The sequence below is a fragment of the Buteo buteo genome, chromosome 2, assembly GCF_964188355.1.
Source record: "Buteo buteo chromosome 2, bButBut1.hap1.1, whole genome shotgun sequence".
Lineage (NCBI taxonomy): Eukaryota > Metazoa > Chordata > Aves > Accipitriformes > Accipitridae > Buteo > Buteo buteo.
This window is the reverse complement of record NC_134172.1, coordinates 61,248,498-61,267,191: the sequence shown is the minus strand read 5'-3', so window position 1 is coordinate 61,267,191 and position 18,694 is coordinate 61,248,498. Positions and strand designations below refer to the sequence as shown.

The following is an 18,694-nucleotide window of genomic DNA, read 5'->3' as shown; positions in this document are numbered from 1 at the left end:
AAAAAACTTATCAGTTTCAGCATCATTAATGTATGGCCTTTATATTACATAGTAGGACAGGGTTTATAGACTGAAAAGTTGCATATTTACTGTTGGTTTTATATTCTGATTGTCTCACACCAGTTCAAAGCTGTGATACTTTTATTCTAAATACTGTAATGGTATGTTAGTATCTGATTAAAAAAAGCCAACCATGTGTCATGGCATTTTCTGAGAAAATAAGATAGAGATACTCCCAATAATTTTATGAAGCTCTCCATTTATATTGAACATATGACTTAATGATATGCTGCTGAATTCATCATTTCCCTCAGATCTGACAGTCAGTAATGTTTCTGAGAGGGTATATCAAGATCAAACCATCCAATCTTTGTTCTTGCAGGGGAACCAGTTGTGGTATTACTGCTTTTGGTTCTGAGGTTGTTGATAGTTGTTCTTTGTTGTAAATTGCAATCATAATGTTGCATTTGTTGGTCGTTGTTAGATAACCTATAGCTATTGCTCACACATTGCATTGTTGTATAATCTGTCTACTGGAATTTACAAAGATACTGCTAGGTAGTGTGAGAAGACGTCATATGAATCTTTCATCTTGTTAAAAGATCCCAGAAAAAAAATAAATCAGTCTCTTTTTACCATTTTCAGAGTAGCAATTTTTTCAGATGGAAGTTTTTCCTTTTAGTTAATGGTAAGATGCTTTGTCTTAACTCCTTGATTAAGAATGATATACTAGTATTCTCTCATACCTGCACAGCTGGTGATAGACTCACTTTGCATTAGGACAGGCCAGTTCAATTTAAAGGAACATGAAGATTGCATAGTTTATTTCTGCCATCTTCTCCTGGCTTTTTTAACGAAGTGTGAGTTGAATATAGCCAAAATATGGTTTTGATACCTCAAAAGAAAATGGGTCATAAGACAAGGCTGTACAAACAATAGAGAAGTTAATGATCTTTGCTCAAGCTACTGTCTCAAGCAAAAACCCAGTAATTCTAGCATAAGCTTGAAAATTGGCTGTTGAAGTAAACATGCAAGTCCAGTTTGCCACTATCCTCATTGTCCTCACCTCTCCGTTTTGGGAGAATAGAAATTCCACAATTTGAAGCAACAGAGCTGAGTTTAAAGTTAGTGGTGAGTAGATGTAAAGTACTGTGAGAATTTAAATAGGAAACAAACTTTTTGTCAATTGTGTTTTTTTCACAAAAAAAGAGCTAAAATATTTAAGTGGGCATGGTTCCATGTTTGCCAGCTTTTGGAAACAAAACCTCATTTGTCAGGCTTTCATAGCATCTTCTATTGGTAATCTAATAAAGGATATTGTAGTAAGAGAAGTTCTTCCCCAAGTGTATCACTGATATGAAAATAAAATATGGGCTGAGTTGCAATGAGATGTCTCAAGAAGCTTTTTTTTTGTTTTACCTACTTTTTTCTGCAGACCAAGTATAACAAGGTCTGATTCCTCTTCCCCGTATCAAAAATTACCTTGCTGAACCTCACTGAAATTATAGACCTCATGTATAGACCTACTGTTGGATGTATAGCATTCTTCAGCAAGATGCATGACTCCTGATGTGTTTGCATGCCTGCAGACAGCTTTAACAGCATCTGCAAAACCCAAACAGCACCTCAGTTTTCCTGGCCAACTGGTGAAAAGTTCTTGAGGAAAAGAAAGATAATGTGTTAGATGATTTCAGTGCTAAAAAGCAAAACAACAGACCTCTGAAGTTGGCAACAAAGACGACAACCCAATCCATTCATGTAGTGCATACAAGAGGTTCTTTCATCAGTTCCCAGAAAGGGATCAGTGGTTGTAAGAAGTCAAGTTAAAAAGGAAATTAAGATTACAACCCCCCCTCAAAAATACAGGATTCAAGAATGGTTTGTATAGAAACCCATGATGTGTGTGAACTTTCACGATTCCAGACAGGATGTATTACAACAAACAACCATTACTACAGGGGTAACTGTACGATTAGGTATTTAGAATTTATCTGTTGAAAAACATGCTCTCTTCACTGCCTCTCACCCACTCTGCCTCAAAGATCTACATAATTTTCATTGTTGTCCAGAAATAAAATAATAAAAAACAGGTGTTAGGACACACTCTGTATTGCTCTGATTTTGAGATATGAGACAATTTGAAAGAGGAGTTGGGCAATATAGCTCCATTACTCGTCAAGAAGAAAACTACTGATCTAATTTTAGTCTAATTCTGACCTAATTCTAACCTAATTTTGAAAGTCTTTCTGTGCAAATGAAGAACATCTGATCCTAAAGGACGCAGCCCTTGTGGAACTTTGGCTACAATAGTCAGAGATTAATTACATTTTAATGAAGGAGCTAATAAAACCACCATCTATAGTCATCCTGATATGTCATGTTTTGGTGAAGCATGCACTTTCCTGAGAGCAAATTATTAAACCCAAAAGCATGGAAGAGTTAGGCAGCTGTAGAAATATTATGACTATGGTCCCCACCTGAAGGATTTCTGCTTTCTTACAGGTGATACACTCTCTAATCATGTTATCAGTTGTTTCATTAATACATGAAACCCTACAACTGCTAATAATCATAATTTGTTTCTGTGAGCAGGACTTTCTTCTGAATTGGACTTGAAAAATATATTAGAATCTTGAATGATAGCAGCCATCATCATGATGGAACGCAGCTTTCAGAACGTTTGTTTAGTAATGCTCAATTTGCTAGATTCCTGAAACACCTACTGCTTTAACACTACTCTTCTACATGATGAATTTTCTAGAAGATCCTTGGTAAAATATTAGTTTAGGAGCACCATTCCTAAAAGACAAATACTGCATATTCTATGAGATATCTTTAAAAATGCTATTTTGATTTCTAAGCCGTATGCTTTCCTTTCATACCTGAAGACATTATAGAAGGAGGTTTTGGCAAATCTTGATTTAAAGTTAAATGTCTATAGAATAGAATCCTCCAAAAACTTGTAGTCTGTTATTTAGTGTGGAAGTGTTCAGTGGTTTGTGAATTGTGCTTCAGAGGACAAAAATATCAGAGAATGAATAAACTTTTAAATGCCAAGTGTGCTTTTCAGGAAAGAATCTGTCGTATAGATTTCTCTCAGGTGAATTTGACGTAGGATATCAATATACGTTTACTCAGCAGGACTCAAAATGGGTTCTTGTAGACAGTTGTTTGCTTCTGGAGTTTTTGTTAAATAAATATTTCTCAACTGAACAGATGAAGTTGCTGTTTCTATTGTTGCTGGAAATTACAGCACAGCTGTGCAGAAATGACAAGTGTATCTGTGACAGACTTTTTAAAAAAAAAACTTATTCACAAAGGATTTTTTCTAAAGCTGATATTTGCAATCCACTAGCAAAAAATGTGAGGTATGAATATTTGAAATAGGTGCTCTGAAGTAGCTTGAAAATAGTTGCTAGCATGAATAGTTATTGTTAAATAGCTCTGCCCAGATCTGTTGTGCTATACTCAGACTAGTTCAATAAATATTGTAAAGAGATCTCATACAGTTTCCTGTATAAGTCTCGATTCCTTTCTGTGCTCTTCTATTTTTTGTTGCTCATAGACTCTTTAATCTTTTATACCTTAAATATCCGTTGTATCAGGATCCCTACAGAGCTTGGTTGTTCAGGACGTGACAAATTGTGATCAGAGTTATGAAGATGTTACGTTGTACTTCCCTGGTTTTGCATTTGTCTTTATCCTTTGCGTTTTAAGTAAATTGTAATTTGTTTGGAGTAGGTAAGTATGCTAAGTCCAAATCCTTAGTAAGATTTAAATGTCTATAATGTAGCTCTTGACTTTAGGTTAAGACTTCAGAGTACTGTTGCACAAATAAGGATGTTTTTCTGCCTAAAATTCTTTCCTTGAATGAAAATGAAATTGATTCATCAGCTGTTTTGAACTATTCTTCTAGAACTATGTATCTTATTAGTTTTCTTCATTTTAGTTGTTCTGTCTTTTGCCTTGTCTTGGATGTTCAGCTATATCCTCATTTTGATATTGCTTTCATCAGTCTGCAAATTCCCATTAGAAACGACTTATTTTAGATGCCAGTAGTAATAAAAATCAGATCAATTAATATTCTAGATGTTATACATAATATTTGATTTAAAGGAAGATATGATTAGAGAGAACAGGATTAGTATAAGGATTTCAGTTTGTGCGTTTTCTATTGTATGCTTACGACAAATGTTCCTCTTAGGCACTTAATAGATTTGAAATGTATTTAGCCTTTAGTCATTTGTCTGGATTTTCATCAGACTTGAGTTCCACTAGTCTGTAGGATTTTACCATTTCCCTGCTTTTTAGGTATTCCAGTGGTAGGTTTTTGTTACTTACATATGTAAGTCTTTTTTGTTTGTTTGTTTTTGGGTGTTGTGGGGTTGTTTGTGTTTGCATTTTTTTTTTTGTTTGGGGTTTTCTTTACAAAAGTGAATTGTAGAAGATTCTAAAGTAATGTCTGACTGGTGTTTTTAATGCACTATGTTGAAGAAAACTGTTTTTACATTGTTACAAGGATAATTCTTCAACCAAGTCGTGCATCTTAAAAAATACACTATGTCTTGAGAGTGTTAAAAGGCTAATACATTAACACTTCAGTAATATTTTACTGCATCTTTTCTGCAATATAGATATAGAGTAGATACAGAGTCTATTTGTTTGGCTTTTTCTTTCATTTTATTCAGACTCTGTTCAGAAGGTCTCCCAAATGCCTTATCAATTCAACTTCAGTAGTTATTTTTCAGGGACACTCACAAGGAAAGCTTGCCAGCTTCATTTCTGGCAGAACAGGCAAATGTTACGTGCTATCTTCATGGCTGCTGTGGCTGTTATCTCCGCTTTGAGACAAATAGGTCAGTTAGAAATACAGAATATACATGAAAAATGTGGGTTAGGATGACTGGTAGAACAGTGAAATCCTGGCAGAATTTGCTAATGGTTTGTGCCTGTGTTGGAAACTACCAGTTCAGTAGCCCTGGATTAGTGGATTACGAGTTTGTATGTGTAACAATAAGATGATTTTTTTAATCACTGTAAAAGCAAATTGTTGAAAGACACATGGCTGGTGTTTCTTGTGAGTTAGCATATACAGTGCTTTCAGATACAGAAACCTCTTCTTTGGTGGTTTGGATAAGCAAATGCCAAGGTTGTTATTCATGAGGTGAGCTTCCAAGTATTCTAGCATTTTTGAGAGCTGATGAAATCATTATTGTGACTAAAATTCAGAAATAAGATAAAGCCAGGCAAATTCCTGAGTTAACAGCTGTAAGAATTCCCATAATTTGGCTTGCACCAATTTTGCATAGTTTTTCAGTATGTTTCACATTGCATTTGAGTTCTTTCAGAACTATCTTGGTTACCAGTCCAGGATAAATTACTTCATAGGCAGCTTGAAAAATGGCTTTTGCCCTAGGAATAATATTAATAATGATAAAGGCTTTCAAAGTAAATTCAGGCTTTTTAAGAAAGACTTCTTAAGATACAGAATCACATATCTGTCTGGCTCATGAACACAACTTAGGAACAATCTTGTTCAAGTTTGACTGATGTGCTATTAGAATGATTTACACTTAAGATAAATAGTATGAATTTGTAGCGCTCTAACTAAATTTTTCACAATCCCTAGAGTTCTGTTAGTTCCATAAACCAGTTGTTCTCAAATTTACCTTCCAACAGTCACTCCCCCCCCCCCCCCCCTTCCATGTTGTCCACCCCATCCTTCCCCTGGAATGTCGTTAGCCCTACAATATATCTGAGCTCTTACAGGAGCTGCTTCTTTCTGCTCACATCTCCACGTCTGCTCCCTATAGAGCACTCTTTCCCCAGCCAGAAACCCTGTCCAGGTTACCTCCATGTTGGAGAAACAGTGCCCTAAGTAGTACTATAATTTATTTTAATCTAATCTTCTCACAAAGATCATGCCGTTTCCTGTCTAAGATATCTTATGTGAAGGGTTTTGAATGAATTTTATGATGCTTTAAACTTATGAAGAGATTTATCAGCAAGCACTACTGTGTACAGATTTCTGTAGGCATCTATGGCTTTCCCTTGTTTTGCTGTTATAAAGCATTTTGTTACAGTTTTTAATAGAGGCTTTATTGTTGCTTAAAAATTCCAGTAACCATAGTTAGTGTTTGAGTGAAATTAAGTCAACTTATTTCATATTTTATAAACTAAATTAGAAATAGAAGCTTTCTGTGGGCAAAGTGACTTCTTTCTTGAGCAGCAATGAAGTCATGTAGCTTAAAAGATTGCCTTCAAAGGTCTTAAGCCTATTTAGAGAAGGTTCTTCAGAGAATCATTAACATCTTTTGCAAAGTACAGAAGACTTGTAATCCTACTGGCATGAACTGTCCATCTGTGACTACCTTTCAGTGAGCTCTAAGAAATATTTTTACATCTTTCAATTTACTTTAACACGTTCTTCTATATGTTCTCTGATTATTTGGACAATAAACCAAATTGTTATCCTGTACTGATGTAGCTTACTGGGCCTTTTTAGGGCATGGGGGGGTAGGGGGGGTGTTAAAAAAAAAAATTCCTAGCATGGCAGGTTGTGGTATTCTAGATGCAGTGCAGCAGATGTTGTTACTAGGATGGAGTTCAGCTGATTGCAGTGCTTGCTTAGAGCTACTTTTGTACCTCTAGATTCTGGTCCCGAATAGGAGTCAGTGTTCTTGCAGTTTAGGGATATGCACAATATCGTGTTAAATATTGTAACCACAGATTGAAGTAGCTATTTTAATTCTACTTTTTCTTGCTCTTGTGGGTCTTGTGAAACTTTAAAGATTTTTTTTCCCTGATGATCACAAGTCAGTTTATCTGGCTTGCTAAAAGGAACTGGCAGATATAATTGAAGGAAAACTAAACGGCCTAATGGAGACACAGCTATGAAAACATCTAACCATTTTAGAATAGTACTGTGTTGTAGTGGGCTTATATCATTAGCAATCATTTGTTGAAAAGTTGCTGCACTTCTGCGTTAACTAGTATAAGAATGGAATTGGTTTGGAAAGTCTTTGTTGTTAGCCTTTTGTACAAACACTTCTGCTTGAAGCCCTTTAACCAGAGTCAAAGGTATGGCAAAGATTGCAGCAACTTCCAGTCCTGTCTATGTATTTGGTGTAAGCACACTTTCAGGAGACAGCATTCACCTCTCAACTACAGTCAAAACAATCTTCTGTTTCTATGGTTCTTTTATCATTTCCCTATCAAAAAAATCTTGTGGCATTTAGAACAATGTTTCTTTCTTTTGCAGACTAGATCTTTAATTAATTTTGTATCTTTTCAAACCTTGTAGGTATAATCTCCAGGCTAAATAATGTCTTTTATGGGGTTGGCATTAACAGATTTACTGGTTTTTGCTTTCATATAAGAGGATGTTTTCATCAGTTTGAGTGGTGCAGTAGTTAATTCTACTGACCTATTATATACTTTTCTTATATTAAGCATCACAAAGTGAACTAGGGTTTACATTCAAAGAGAACCCTTTGCTCATCTCTTATATCCAGAGAAGAAAAACATTGGAAGACTAATAGCTTGGCAAAATTGAGTTTCCATGCTTATCTATATTAAAATAGAGGAAAAGTCATTGGGGTCATCTGGTTAAAATTGTGAATATAAATGTTATTTTTACTTGTGTTACGATGCAATGTAATGAACTAGTTAAAGTTTCACACTTAACAAAACTCCCTGCGTGTTCAGTTTCCATGCTTTGGTCTTGATAATAAGAAGGCTTGATAATATTTTTAAAAATCTTTACTGAGGTTTTATCCACCCTTTATGTGTTTAAGATAGTCCTGTATGTAGGCTATCCTTGCAAATCATAGATTTGACTGCCCACTGTTTCTCAATGATTAGTGAAATCAGTCTATCTATAGAGTTCATCAATTAGATGAGGTTTGGCTTGGCCATCTAGATGTGTGTTTGCTATTAGCTAAATCGGTGGTTTGTGTGTCAAAACCTTCAATGTCTCAGAACAAATTTTAATAAAGTCTAATGTGAAACAATATGGAGAAAGGTAGACTTTCAGTTTATTCATTATCTGCATAAGTACAGCTTAAAATTTAGTAAAACTTGTTGAAGATTTTCAGTTAAAAAGCAACAGATGCTTTTATTTTTTAATAGAAAATGCATGTGGTAAAACTTGTAGGTAAAACATCCTTTTTTTTTTTTTTTTTTTTTTTTCCAAAGTGATGTGACACTGTGCTGTATTATTATCTACTTGGCTCTCTCTCATACTTACTAGAACTTGTCTGTGTTGGCAGCAGTTCGCCCCAGTTCTGAGGGGAAATGTGAGGGAAGACCACTTTATCCACCAGAAATTCCAGCGTGATGTTTGCAGCAGGAGCTGTTAGATTCTTAGGGTTTTCCAAGTGAAATCACTTTAGTGTCTTTAGAAACTGCACTTGAGACTTTTATTTTTGTACATGTTTGCAATGGAAACCAAACGCTGTAAACTTCTGTGCCATGCAGCTAGATAGGATTTTGACTGGACCTCAGTTGGAGCAATGTAGCTTAACCAGTACTTAATGTTTCACTTCATTAACTTCCAGTGATTTATGAATAACACTATTGGTGGAGTCAAGGGGAGTCTAAAAACTTAAGAAAATGTTTGTGGACAGTTATACAGTATGAATGTGTTAAGAATCTAAACTATATGAGTAAACCTATCAAGTCTGACAACAGTTAGGCCCTATCTGCTTCTCCCTATTTATGCGTGCCCTATGCATCTTAACAACAATATTGAAATTCTTCTCTTGGATCCTGCTGCTATGTATGTCCAGTTGACCTTGTCTGTTGACCAGCTAAACTCTTGGGGAGTGGAGACTTGAAGCCAGGTGGCAGACAGCAGTGCTGTGCCTTCTAACAGGGCCTGCCCTCAAATGTCACTAGTAACCACGTTCCCCACCTGCATATTGTGTCACAGGATCAGTGCCCTTTCTACAGCCTGACGATTTATCTGCAGTGGGAGATCTCACATGCTGAATGGGCCTCCAGTTTTATTGTCTACAATTTTAGAATAACAGTAGGTTAGTCATTTACCCTGCAGGGAACATAATTTTGGAGGTTTCTTCTTGTTTGGCAGATGGTAGAACCTAAAAATCTTCCTAAAAATTAGGTACTCTAGATTAAACCTTATGCCAAAGTGAGATCAAATGTATAATCACAGTCACACTCAGATATGCTGTTACACCTGAGGCTCCTTAATGATAATATATATGGAATATAAGTGGTGTGTACTAGTACAATCTTAGTCCTGCTAGTATCACAAATCTACATTTGGTCTTCAGATTCCTGCGTTATATATGATTTGGTTAAAATGAAAGTGCCAATCTCCACCCATTATCTACAAGAGAAAAATAATAATGTATACATGTGAAATATGAAGCCAAGCCTTTCCCAATGAAAAAGTTAAACTGATGAATTAAGGACTTTTCATATCTATTCCAGGTGATACAATCAATATGAAGAATTTGCATTATTTAATAATACCTCTTTCTGTGAGTCTTGACTCACATTCGTTGTGGCAGTTATGGCAATGCTTGCTGGTCATAGGATGATGGATTACTGGTATCACACTTCTGTTGAAGGTGTTCTTTTCAGACCTCAAATATGCAGAATACTACACAAAAAGCCAGTAGTGAACATTACAACTATGGCTGTAGAATCATTCTTCAGTGTGGGCCATAGACTAGAACACTTTCATTTTCAAACATCTTTTAGTTTTTTTAATACATAAAGGGTGAAGAATTTTTCTTGTTCCTTCAATTCTCCCCTTGTGGCAATAAAAATTGCTGACAAAAGCAGTCTTATTTGTGGCCATTAATTCCTAGTTGTATAAAACCACCTCAACAGGTTTCCATCAAGATTTTTTTCCATGTAGAGGTAGCTTTTGTGTACTCTTTCACTAATCATAAAGGCTGCTTTGGATTTGACTGGACTTACTAGGTCAACAGTCCTTGACTTGGAGAAGATAGTTTTATGGTCTACTGAGAAACCAGTTTTTACATGGAAATTAACATTTTCCAACCCTTGTTCTTGTATTTAAGGCTATGGTATAAAGTAAAACATACCTGTGTGAGCCAAGGAGAGAATACTAGCCACTTTTAATTTCCTGACTTTTGTTAGCTTGTATTTCAGTCTCCTTATTTAAATGCTCCTTTTGCCTGCATTTTTATAACTTATTTGGAGGGATATATTGGCCAGCTTCTCAGCTACAGTATGCTGACACCAGTTGATCATGTTTCTTTGTCTTCTAGTGTAACTCAGATTCTTACGTTTATGTTGTCTTATTTTTCATGATTTGTAGTATAATTAGGAGTGCCTGGCTTGACTGTTTTTGATGCTTTCTACATATTAACTTTCATTGCCCAGTATGTGAGAATGGAGACAGCATTTACCAGCTCATTAACCTCTTTAAATTGACTGTGGGGCGGATTATTTCCTGTCACCATCACAGGTCAGTGGGTGTATTACACTCCAATGGAATCTTTCTAGAATATTTGAAAAATGCTGAGCTACCACAGTACAGATGGACTGGCATGATTTTTCTAATTTGCAGGGTTTTTTGGGGAAAATCCAGATAAGACAATAGGTTATTGTTGTCGTTGTTCTGAAATCAGGAAGGGCAAACGTTTACTAAGGAAACCCCACTAGTTGATCCTGTTCCTCTGCAAAATGTAAATGTTTTATACAGTGTGTTTTCAGGACACTATTAGGAATAGTGTCTGTTTGGACCAGGTTGAAGTGCATATGACTGTGTGGTCTCACTGATATACTTCACCACTAGTAAGCATCCGTCCTGGACCTGTTCTTAGGAAGTAACAAAGTCAGGAAGGGTGGCCTTTGCTTCTCTGTGTCTCAAGTAGTACCCTAGCTTTCACAAAAGCCATATGTACCTAATAAAAGAGATTCACAAACCTTATTTGCTCGACAGTGGACTCCAACAGGGTTGATGCCATCATTTTTTAAAATGTTACACTTACCCCGTCATGGAAATTTGGATAGGTAGGTGATTTTGCAGTTCAGCTGAGCATTTTCAATCAAGTAGAATGCATCATGAGGAAGAGCTTAAAAACGAGAAGACTCTGGGGTTGTATTAACTGCAACTGGATACTTGAGTTTTCTCTTTGTTCTGTCTGAGTAATCACCATGTAAAGAGCTACTTTGGTGTTACTTTCTGTTAGCTTAGCAGCAGATAGAGCTGGGTGTTTCCAGACTGTAGCCTCAAAACTTCTGAAGTCAATAAAGACTATTGCCAAAGTAAGTCCCAACCAATGAGGAGTGTTGAGAGAGCAGACACTAATAGTGCAGCGATTGAATATTACTTCCGTGTACATGTAGGCAGCACATACATAAAACTTGCTAACAGGTAGCTGAATACTAGGAGATGTTATGAGTCCTGAAGTTAGCAGACCACAAAGCCTTGATATGAGTTGCTAACTCTGTCCAAGCTCTGCAAGATTGTCATGAAAAGATGTGAGCAGGCTTTGTGATCAACTTGCAGGTTCATTAATTATAGACACTTTGGATTAATCACATGGTCTCATCATAGAGTGTAATTTAAGATTACAGAATGCATCAGGAAGAGTCAATTCTGCACTGCACACTGCATAAATGAGATGGATGTCATATATTACATTTTACAAATTAACCTAATAACGTTGTTGCAAATAACAAGACTTCTGCTATCCAGGATTCTTACTTGAAGGAATGTCTTTTATTTGTTTGTGTCACCGAAAACCATAGTAGAGATTACAAACTTGAACCTGACTTTTAAAGGTGCTTTTCAAGGTGCCTTATGTAAAGAAACTTACTTGCTTTTACTGAGTGTTATTCACAGGAGTAATAACTTTATTCCACACTTTATTTTGTGGAAGTATGTATACTGAATATGATACTGAATATAGCTTTTCCTCCTGAAAGCTTTTCCATAGATAGGTGTTTGTTTTAACTGAACTGATTACTAAGCTGCTTTTCTTATAAATGTTTACAGCTTCCCTCTACACGGTCAGAAATTTAAGCCCCAGTTCATCAGAGCGCTGACACACCTGTAGTAATGCTGTGGGTATCATAGCTTGAAGTTAATCAATCTGATATGTGGATACTGAATATCTGCAGCTTTGAGTTTCAGTCATGGTGTTCTGTGCAATTGGCATGTTGTCAGAATCTTAGACAGTGATTCCAAAGAATGTATAACTGGATACTTTTTTTTTTTTTTCCCTGGCCTTGACATATCTTCAGCATAATGTTATATACTACATATTATGTTTGTATTTACATCTCAATTCTGTTCTTAATTCTAAATGTTGCATCCAGGAACTTCTCGTTTTCAGTTGTTAATATAACTACTGAAATTAACTGTTATGTCACAATACTGTTGATATATTATTATTACTATCATTGTTGAAATTATATTTCTCTGTCAACATTGGGACATGTTTGGTTTTTTTTAGGCTCGCTGGCAAAGTTTTTGCTTGTACAAGCTGAAGAACTGGGTGTTCATGACACTCATTAACCCTCAAATTGTATTGTATGTATTGCTATAATTTGAAAATTCTTAGTCCTTGATTTGTTACTTTGTTTTTAATATGCTATATCATATTACAGTTCATCTAATTTTATTTAATTTCCTTTTCTTTAATTCAGGGTTGGGAAGAAACTGTGGATGCTGCCATTTCTTACTTGTTAAGAACTTGTTTGTCAAAGAGCTCTAAGGAACAGGCCCTGACTCTCAGCAGCCAGTTGTGCATGCCCAAAGACACTAGCAGACTGAAGAAGAACATCACCCTCTTCTGTGATAGATTGGCCAAAGGTGGTCGCCTTTCCTTAAGTACAGACTCAGCCACTCAGCAAGCTGCTGTCATGCCAGGTAAGACATGAAGTATATGTTCTCAATTCAAAATATGTATTTGTATATTAAAATTAAAAATTATGCACATCTGATTGTGTTAGCAGTTGGTTTCCACAACAGGTAAAAACCAAAACACTGATTGTGTTGCTGACCTGTAGAATGAGTTGGTAATGAGATAATTTTAAATCTAAGTTTTATCTCAGTTTGATCACTTATTGCTGCTGAGCAAGCAGTGAGGAGCGAAAAGTCCTACCTTCTTGATAGAGAAATGATTATGGTTGTATTACTGGCTTTATGGCATATGCCTATGACTAATTATGAAGTAGTGATAGCACTGAATAAAAAAATCTGCAACTTTAAAAAGTACTAGTTGGCTGGGTGATAGCTCACAGAAAGCATGAAATTAAAGATGAAGCTAATTTACGTAGGTGTTGAAGAATATTTCTAATTTGGAAAAGGAATGTAGAGAAGATTTCAGAGTGTTGCACAATGATTTAAATGAATGTCATGGAATTACCATTTTTGACAGAAATTTTATTCATGTCCTTTTCTATATTCCTACTTCTTTAATAACAGTGGAAGCAAAGCCACATCTTTTCTGTAGAATCTTAAGGCTAGTGTCTTTGTACTGTTGCAAGACATTTTCTTCTTGTCTTTTTTCTTTAGTGAGACAGACAATCTCTTAATAAACACCAGATACTCCTGCTGACTTGGAAGCAGGTTTTTTTACGAGCTTCGTGCTCTGAATTTTGGTTGGATGTTCATTCAGCTTCGTAGTCTCCTAGACCACATAATATCACCATGGTCTTTGGCCTCAATGACCTCTTTCACCTACAGCAGTCTTCACATCTGTAGGGAAAAGTATATTGTATGCATGTTTCATGCTTAAAATTGGGAGTTTATTATTTTGTCTTCATGGGTATTGTTTTTGATCAAGTTTGGAGTTGTGTTAGGGCAGTATCTTGATTTTCTGTATTTGTTTTCTTACATTTCAAATAATAATTTAATTCCTGTTTAATATAATCTGAATGACCTGTGCAATGTTTCAGCAACTGAGAAGTCCTTGTTACTATGTACAGCCCTCCTCTGCATGTGCTACTTTAAATGATTCGGTCAAACAGCTGCAGACTGTGCTGTGGTAGAAACTCTCTATATAATTTTTCTTTAGAGTTACACTATACCCATATCTGGAAGTGGACTGATAATCATGTGAAGTGAAGAAGTGAGCCAGAATAAGTGTCAAGTTAGTTTTACAAATTTTTGTTAGTATTTCTTTGCAAGCCTAAAATATGTTAAGGGTATTTTATCTGTTGAACTTTGAAAAGATTATATAGGCATTGTTTTTCCTTCTCAAAATTTCGAAAAGGTGTTAATAGCTGCAGTTCATCTTTTTCCACCTAAGCTAATAAGGTGAATTGATTTAATACGGAAATTCACTTCTGCCTGTTCAATTGACTAGTGTTATTGGGTTCAATGCACTATGCAATTTGGTTATGATTAATTCTGTTAGGAAAAGAGTAAAATTTTTAAAAATTGTAAACAAATTAGAAGAAATCCTGCTCTAGATGAAGGACCTTGGGAAAACCATCTGGTCTCCACATTGAATATATAAAGACTAAAATTTAAAAAAACACTAAACCCACTTTTTTCTATTACATGAGGCCAAAATAACACCAAGAAGGCATGAGTGACATCTACTACAATAATTTTTACCATTGTGGTACAGTTATACTACCTCTCAAATAAAAATAATACAAGGAAGAAGTACATTCCAAGCAAAACATAAGATATTTGACAGTGGGCTGTTAGCCATGTTTTGATGATATGTGGGACCAGGTTTACAGTTTCTTATGATGAATAGTGAAAAATGAAGTACCTGTAGGGACCTGGTTGAGACCTGGTATAGCAATGTCCCACCCAACATAAACTCTTTTAGCTATATTTGAAATGCCCTTTGGCCATGACTTACATTAAAAAGAGTTAAAATCTGTAACCCAAATACAGATTCCAAAATAAATAATTTTACTTTCAAAATTGCTGACTCTCGTGTGTAGCCCTTTTGAATATCAAATCGCCTAATTAAGAATCAAAATTATGACCTAATTAGGCTAACACTTCAGAGTATCACAAGAAGGTATCATTTAAAGAAATTATAAAACCTAATGTAACTTTCTTATGTTCACTAAGAGTGCAGCCTGAAGCCTTCATAAAAGGTTCTGTACATTTATATTTACTCATTAACTGTTGACAGAATATGCTTTTTGGAAAAGTATGGAAGAGCTTCAAAAAAAGAAATCTCACCTTCATTTACAGGACAGGCTCACTTCTGCCAAATGCTTAGAATAGCATAGTGTTTAAATAGTTACTCTCTAGCAGGATGTGCTGTATGCTTTGAAACTGTGTGGGTGTTTGTCTTTGGACAGACTGGAGATAACTGGGAGCTTTCTTGGGAGAATAAAGGTTTTACTGATGCTTTTTAAACATGTTTGTCACCTCTTTGGGTTTTCTTTGGCTATCTCGACATTGGCAGGTAGTGTGGTCTGTTAGAAGCAGATCTGCAGGGGGAAGTAACCGAGCCTGGCAACATGACTTGTATTATCTATGTGTTTCTGAGGCTGTTTGAACTAGCTCTGTTCCTGTCTGATGTACTGTTCCTCCATTAGCAGTTAGAGTGCTTTAGGTGCGTTCCTGGGATTCATCTGCCCAGTTAGATTCACCTAAAAAAACCAAGTTCATGTGCCCAAGACCACTCGTCAGTGTGCAAACAGTGCAGTTAATGGGGATAATAAAGAAATTTGCCTCACTCTTGATTCCAACTACGTGTTCAGTCTACACTAGGAAGAAATGGAGAATGCTGTCTTATAAAGGGGAACTGGTATACAAAATAACTATATGCTGTTGAGTAAAGAGCTCTTTGATAATGCCTATAAAATTGAGGAACTCCTTCTCCCAGTTCTTAAAGGAGGGAACAGGAATAGGTAGAGGAAAATGAGGTAGAACTATACATGGAGAGGGAGATGTTGAGAATTGAATTTGTATCCAAGGATTTATGGTTAAATATTGGATGTTAATGTAGGGGAAAGTTCTTCAGGATGTTTAAGCTCCAAGCCAAGCCAAAGATGGTCCCATAATTATTCAGTAGTGTAGCTGTCATTAGCTTGAGGATTTTGTTCAATGCCACTTTTTCTTAGGCCCATTCTTTTTCTTAATGGTGGATACTCCTTTTTCTATAGCAACCAACTTTTAAAAAATTTATTTAAAAGTACCTAGTACCCTTCTGGCATTGCAGCACTATAACAGTAAGCTGCATTTCTAGAAGCTATATTTAATAGGTTCAAGATGGTGTACCCTGAAATCTAGAGAAATTGCTTGAAGCCACATCAAAAAGCTGATGATTATCTTTAAGTGTGCAACTATTTGAAAGATACCTTCAGAAGATAGTTATCAGTATTTGTAGTTAATCCAAGAGTATATGTCAGAGGTATGCCATGGTCTCTGCTGGGTCTGAGTTTGTTCATTATTTTCTTTAACAGCTTCAGTGATGGAATATGGAACATGAATGTTAAAATTGTGGTTTTGCAACAAACTAGCAGTAGTTTCAAGCACACTGAAAGAGCAATAACTCTGACCTTGATAAATTAGGGGAACGATCTGAAGTCACTAAGATGGTGTTTAGTCAACATAAGTGCAAAGGACTCTGGCAAGTAAGAATCAGACAAACTAAAAATTGAGAAATAATTCCATAAGCACTGGTGCCATAGGATTGACTCCTGGGGGCTATAGTGGACCAGCAACTGAATAAAAGTCAGCGATATGATCCCATTAAAGGCGAATTCCAACTTTGGGATGTAGTCATATGACTTTTAATGAAGAGATAAATTATTTCTTTCTGTTATTCATGAGAAAGATTCAGTTGAAATTACAGGGTAACATAGTTTAAGGAAAACTTAGACAAATTGAATAGAGTTCAGAGAAGAGCACAAATATTATAAATGACTGAAACAATTTTGCTTTCTCTTTCTTCTGAGGGAAAGAGAAAGAGAAGGTTGAGGAGGGATATGATAGTTTTCCAGTATGTAAAATGTTCTTAGAAGGATGATTAAAAGTTAATCAGAATCATTGGCTAAATATGTTTATAACTGTAAGCCACATCAGGCTGTATTATGTACTGTGTTGCCTTTGGCAATGTGTAAACGGTTGCATGAGAGGAATGGTGAGGGGCTTAGGGAGTGGTGTGAACCCAAAAAGTGTTGGTCAGTGCCAGGGAAGTGCTGAGGAAAGGTGCTGTAGACCACCCAGGTTGTCATGTATTGAGTTTAATGGGTGTGAGAACTTAGAGCATAAATCCTGATGACCTGCAGTGAATTAATTCTGTAGCTTTTAAAGGTCTCTTATAATATCTGTGTGTTTTGCAGGATTGCTTTGAAAACCTTAAGCATTGTCAGCTGTGGCTGTTTGGAGGCTTGTTCAGGTGTCAGTCTGACTGGAGCTCTATTTGCAGTATTGCCTCACCTATATTTTGGGTATCTCAGCTACTCTTTGGCTAGAATGTGATTCTGCTTTTCCTATAGTAGTTCCTGGTGTGCAAATGGCACCTGTATTGGTTCAACGTTTTGTTCAAGCAAGGATTTTTAATTTTAAATTAGGACTTTTTTTTTCTTTAAACCATCCTTTTTCTTCTACTTCTTTTTTTTTTAATTGGGCTTCAGTAATTTTTTTCTCCTTTTTGTTTGGTTAGGAGATCTTTGTATTGTGTCTTAGCATGATTTGCTTACACAGTTGAATGTAACTGGAGCAGTAGAGAAAATAATATTTTAATGTGAAAATCAGTTACTGAGTACTGTGTCACTGAAATCCGGGGAATGCCAGACTGTCATCTCCTCGGGTCAACTGAATCTTCAGAACTGAAATCAAAAGCAAAAGGAGGAATATTTTGCAGCCAGGAAATAGGATTTGCAAATAGTTTTGTGTAAGTGTAATATTTAAGACTTATATAAAAGTAGAGCTAGAAGTCAAGCCAACTGCCCATCTAGTTTTCTCCTCTGTGTTGTGATGGGGTTAGTGTATCCAGACTATCAGTGACAAAGTTTATCTGAACTCTTAAACACCTTGGACAAGGCTGAACAATATCTCTTGATAGCTTATATGGTAGCTTAGTGTCCTTATTGGAAGGTTTTCCTAATATTTGATATATGGTTTTTTTCCTGCAAATCAGACTGGTTTATTGTGAATATTGAAGGTGGAGGTGGCAATTAATGATGTTCTTTATAATGGTAAAAGCTTTGGAAGATTTTTAGTATATCCCTTCAGTAACTTTTTCTTTTGTACTAATTGTGACTAAATTATCCCAGTCTTTTTATGATGACTTTCAATTCTTACTGCTTGTTTTCCAAAATGGAATGCTATTCCTTTTGTCTATAGCAGGGAGTATACCCTGCTATACTCTGCTCCATCTCAATCTCCAGACCCTTTCCTATGCATTTGTTGCCAGATGTTTCCCATTCTGTATTTATACATCCTATGTTACTTTTCTAAGCATGGTAGTATATACTTGACTTGACACTTTGTCTTCATAGCTTTTTTAATTTATCAAGTTGATTATAATTCTGCTTTGTATAATCATGATTCTATCATTCATATTATGAATGGGTAAATGCTAACTTTAAAGACAATGTTCTTTACCACATTAAACATACATATGCACCCAGAATGTATTCAAAGTCATCCTCTGGAAGAAAAAAGTTTTTCTAGTTTGCTTTTTTTTTTCTTGCATAAGCTTATAAAAACCTCTTTACAAAATCCTGTACTGATATCCATGAGTGAATATCGCCTATT

General features: G+C 35.7%; 1 protein-coding gene across 6 annotated transcripts in view; it reads left to right on the top strand.

The window, feature by feature from the left end:
* Positions 1-18,694, top strand: part of BBS9 (Bardet-Biedl syndrome 9) — a 313,906-nt gene that overhangs the window by 145,224 nt on the left and 149,988 nt on the right. For all 6 annotated transcript variants that reach the window (XM_075057134.1, XM_075057101.1, XM_075057118.1 and 3 more), the window contains one exon: positions 12,655-12,877. In XM_075057134.1, the coding sequence (XP_074913235.1) occupies positions 12,655-12,877 (223 nt within the window). The remainder of the gene's footprint in view (positions 1-12,654; positions 12,878-18,694) is intronic.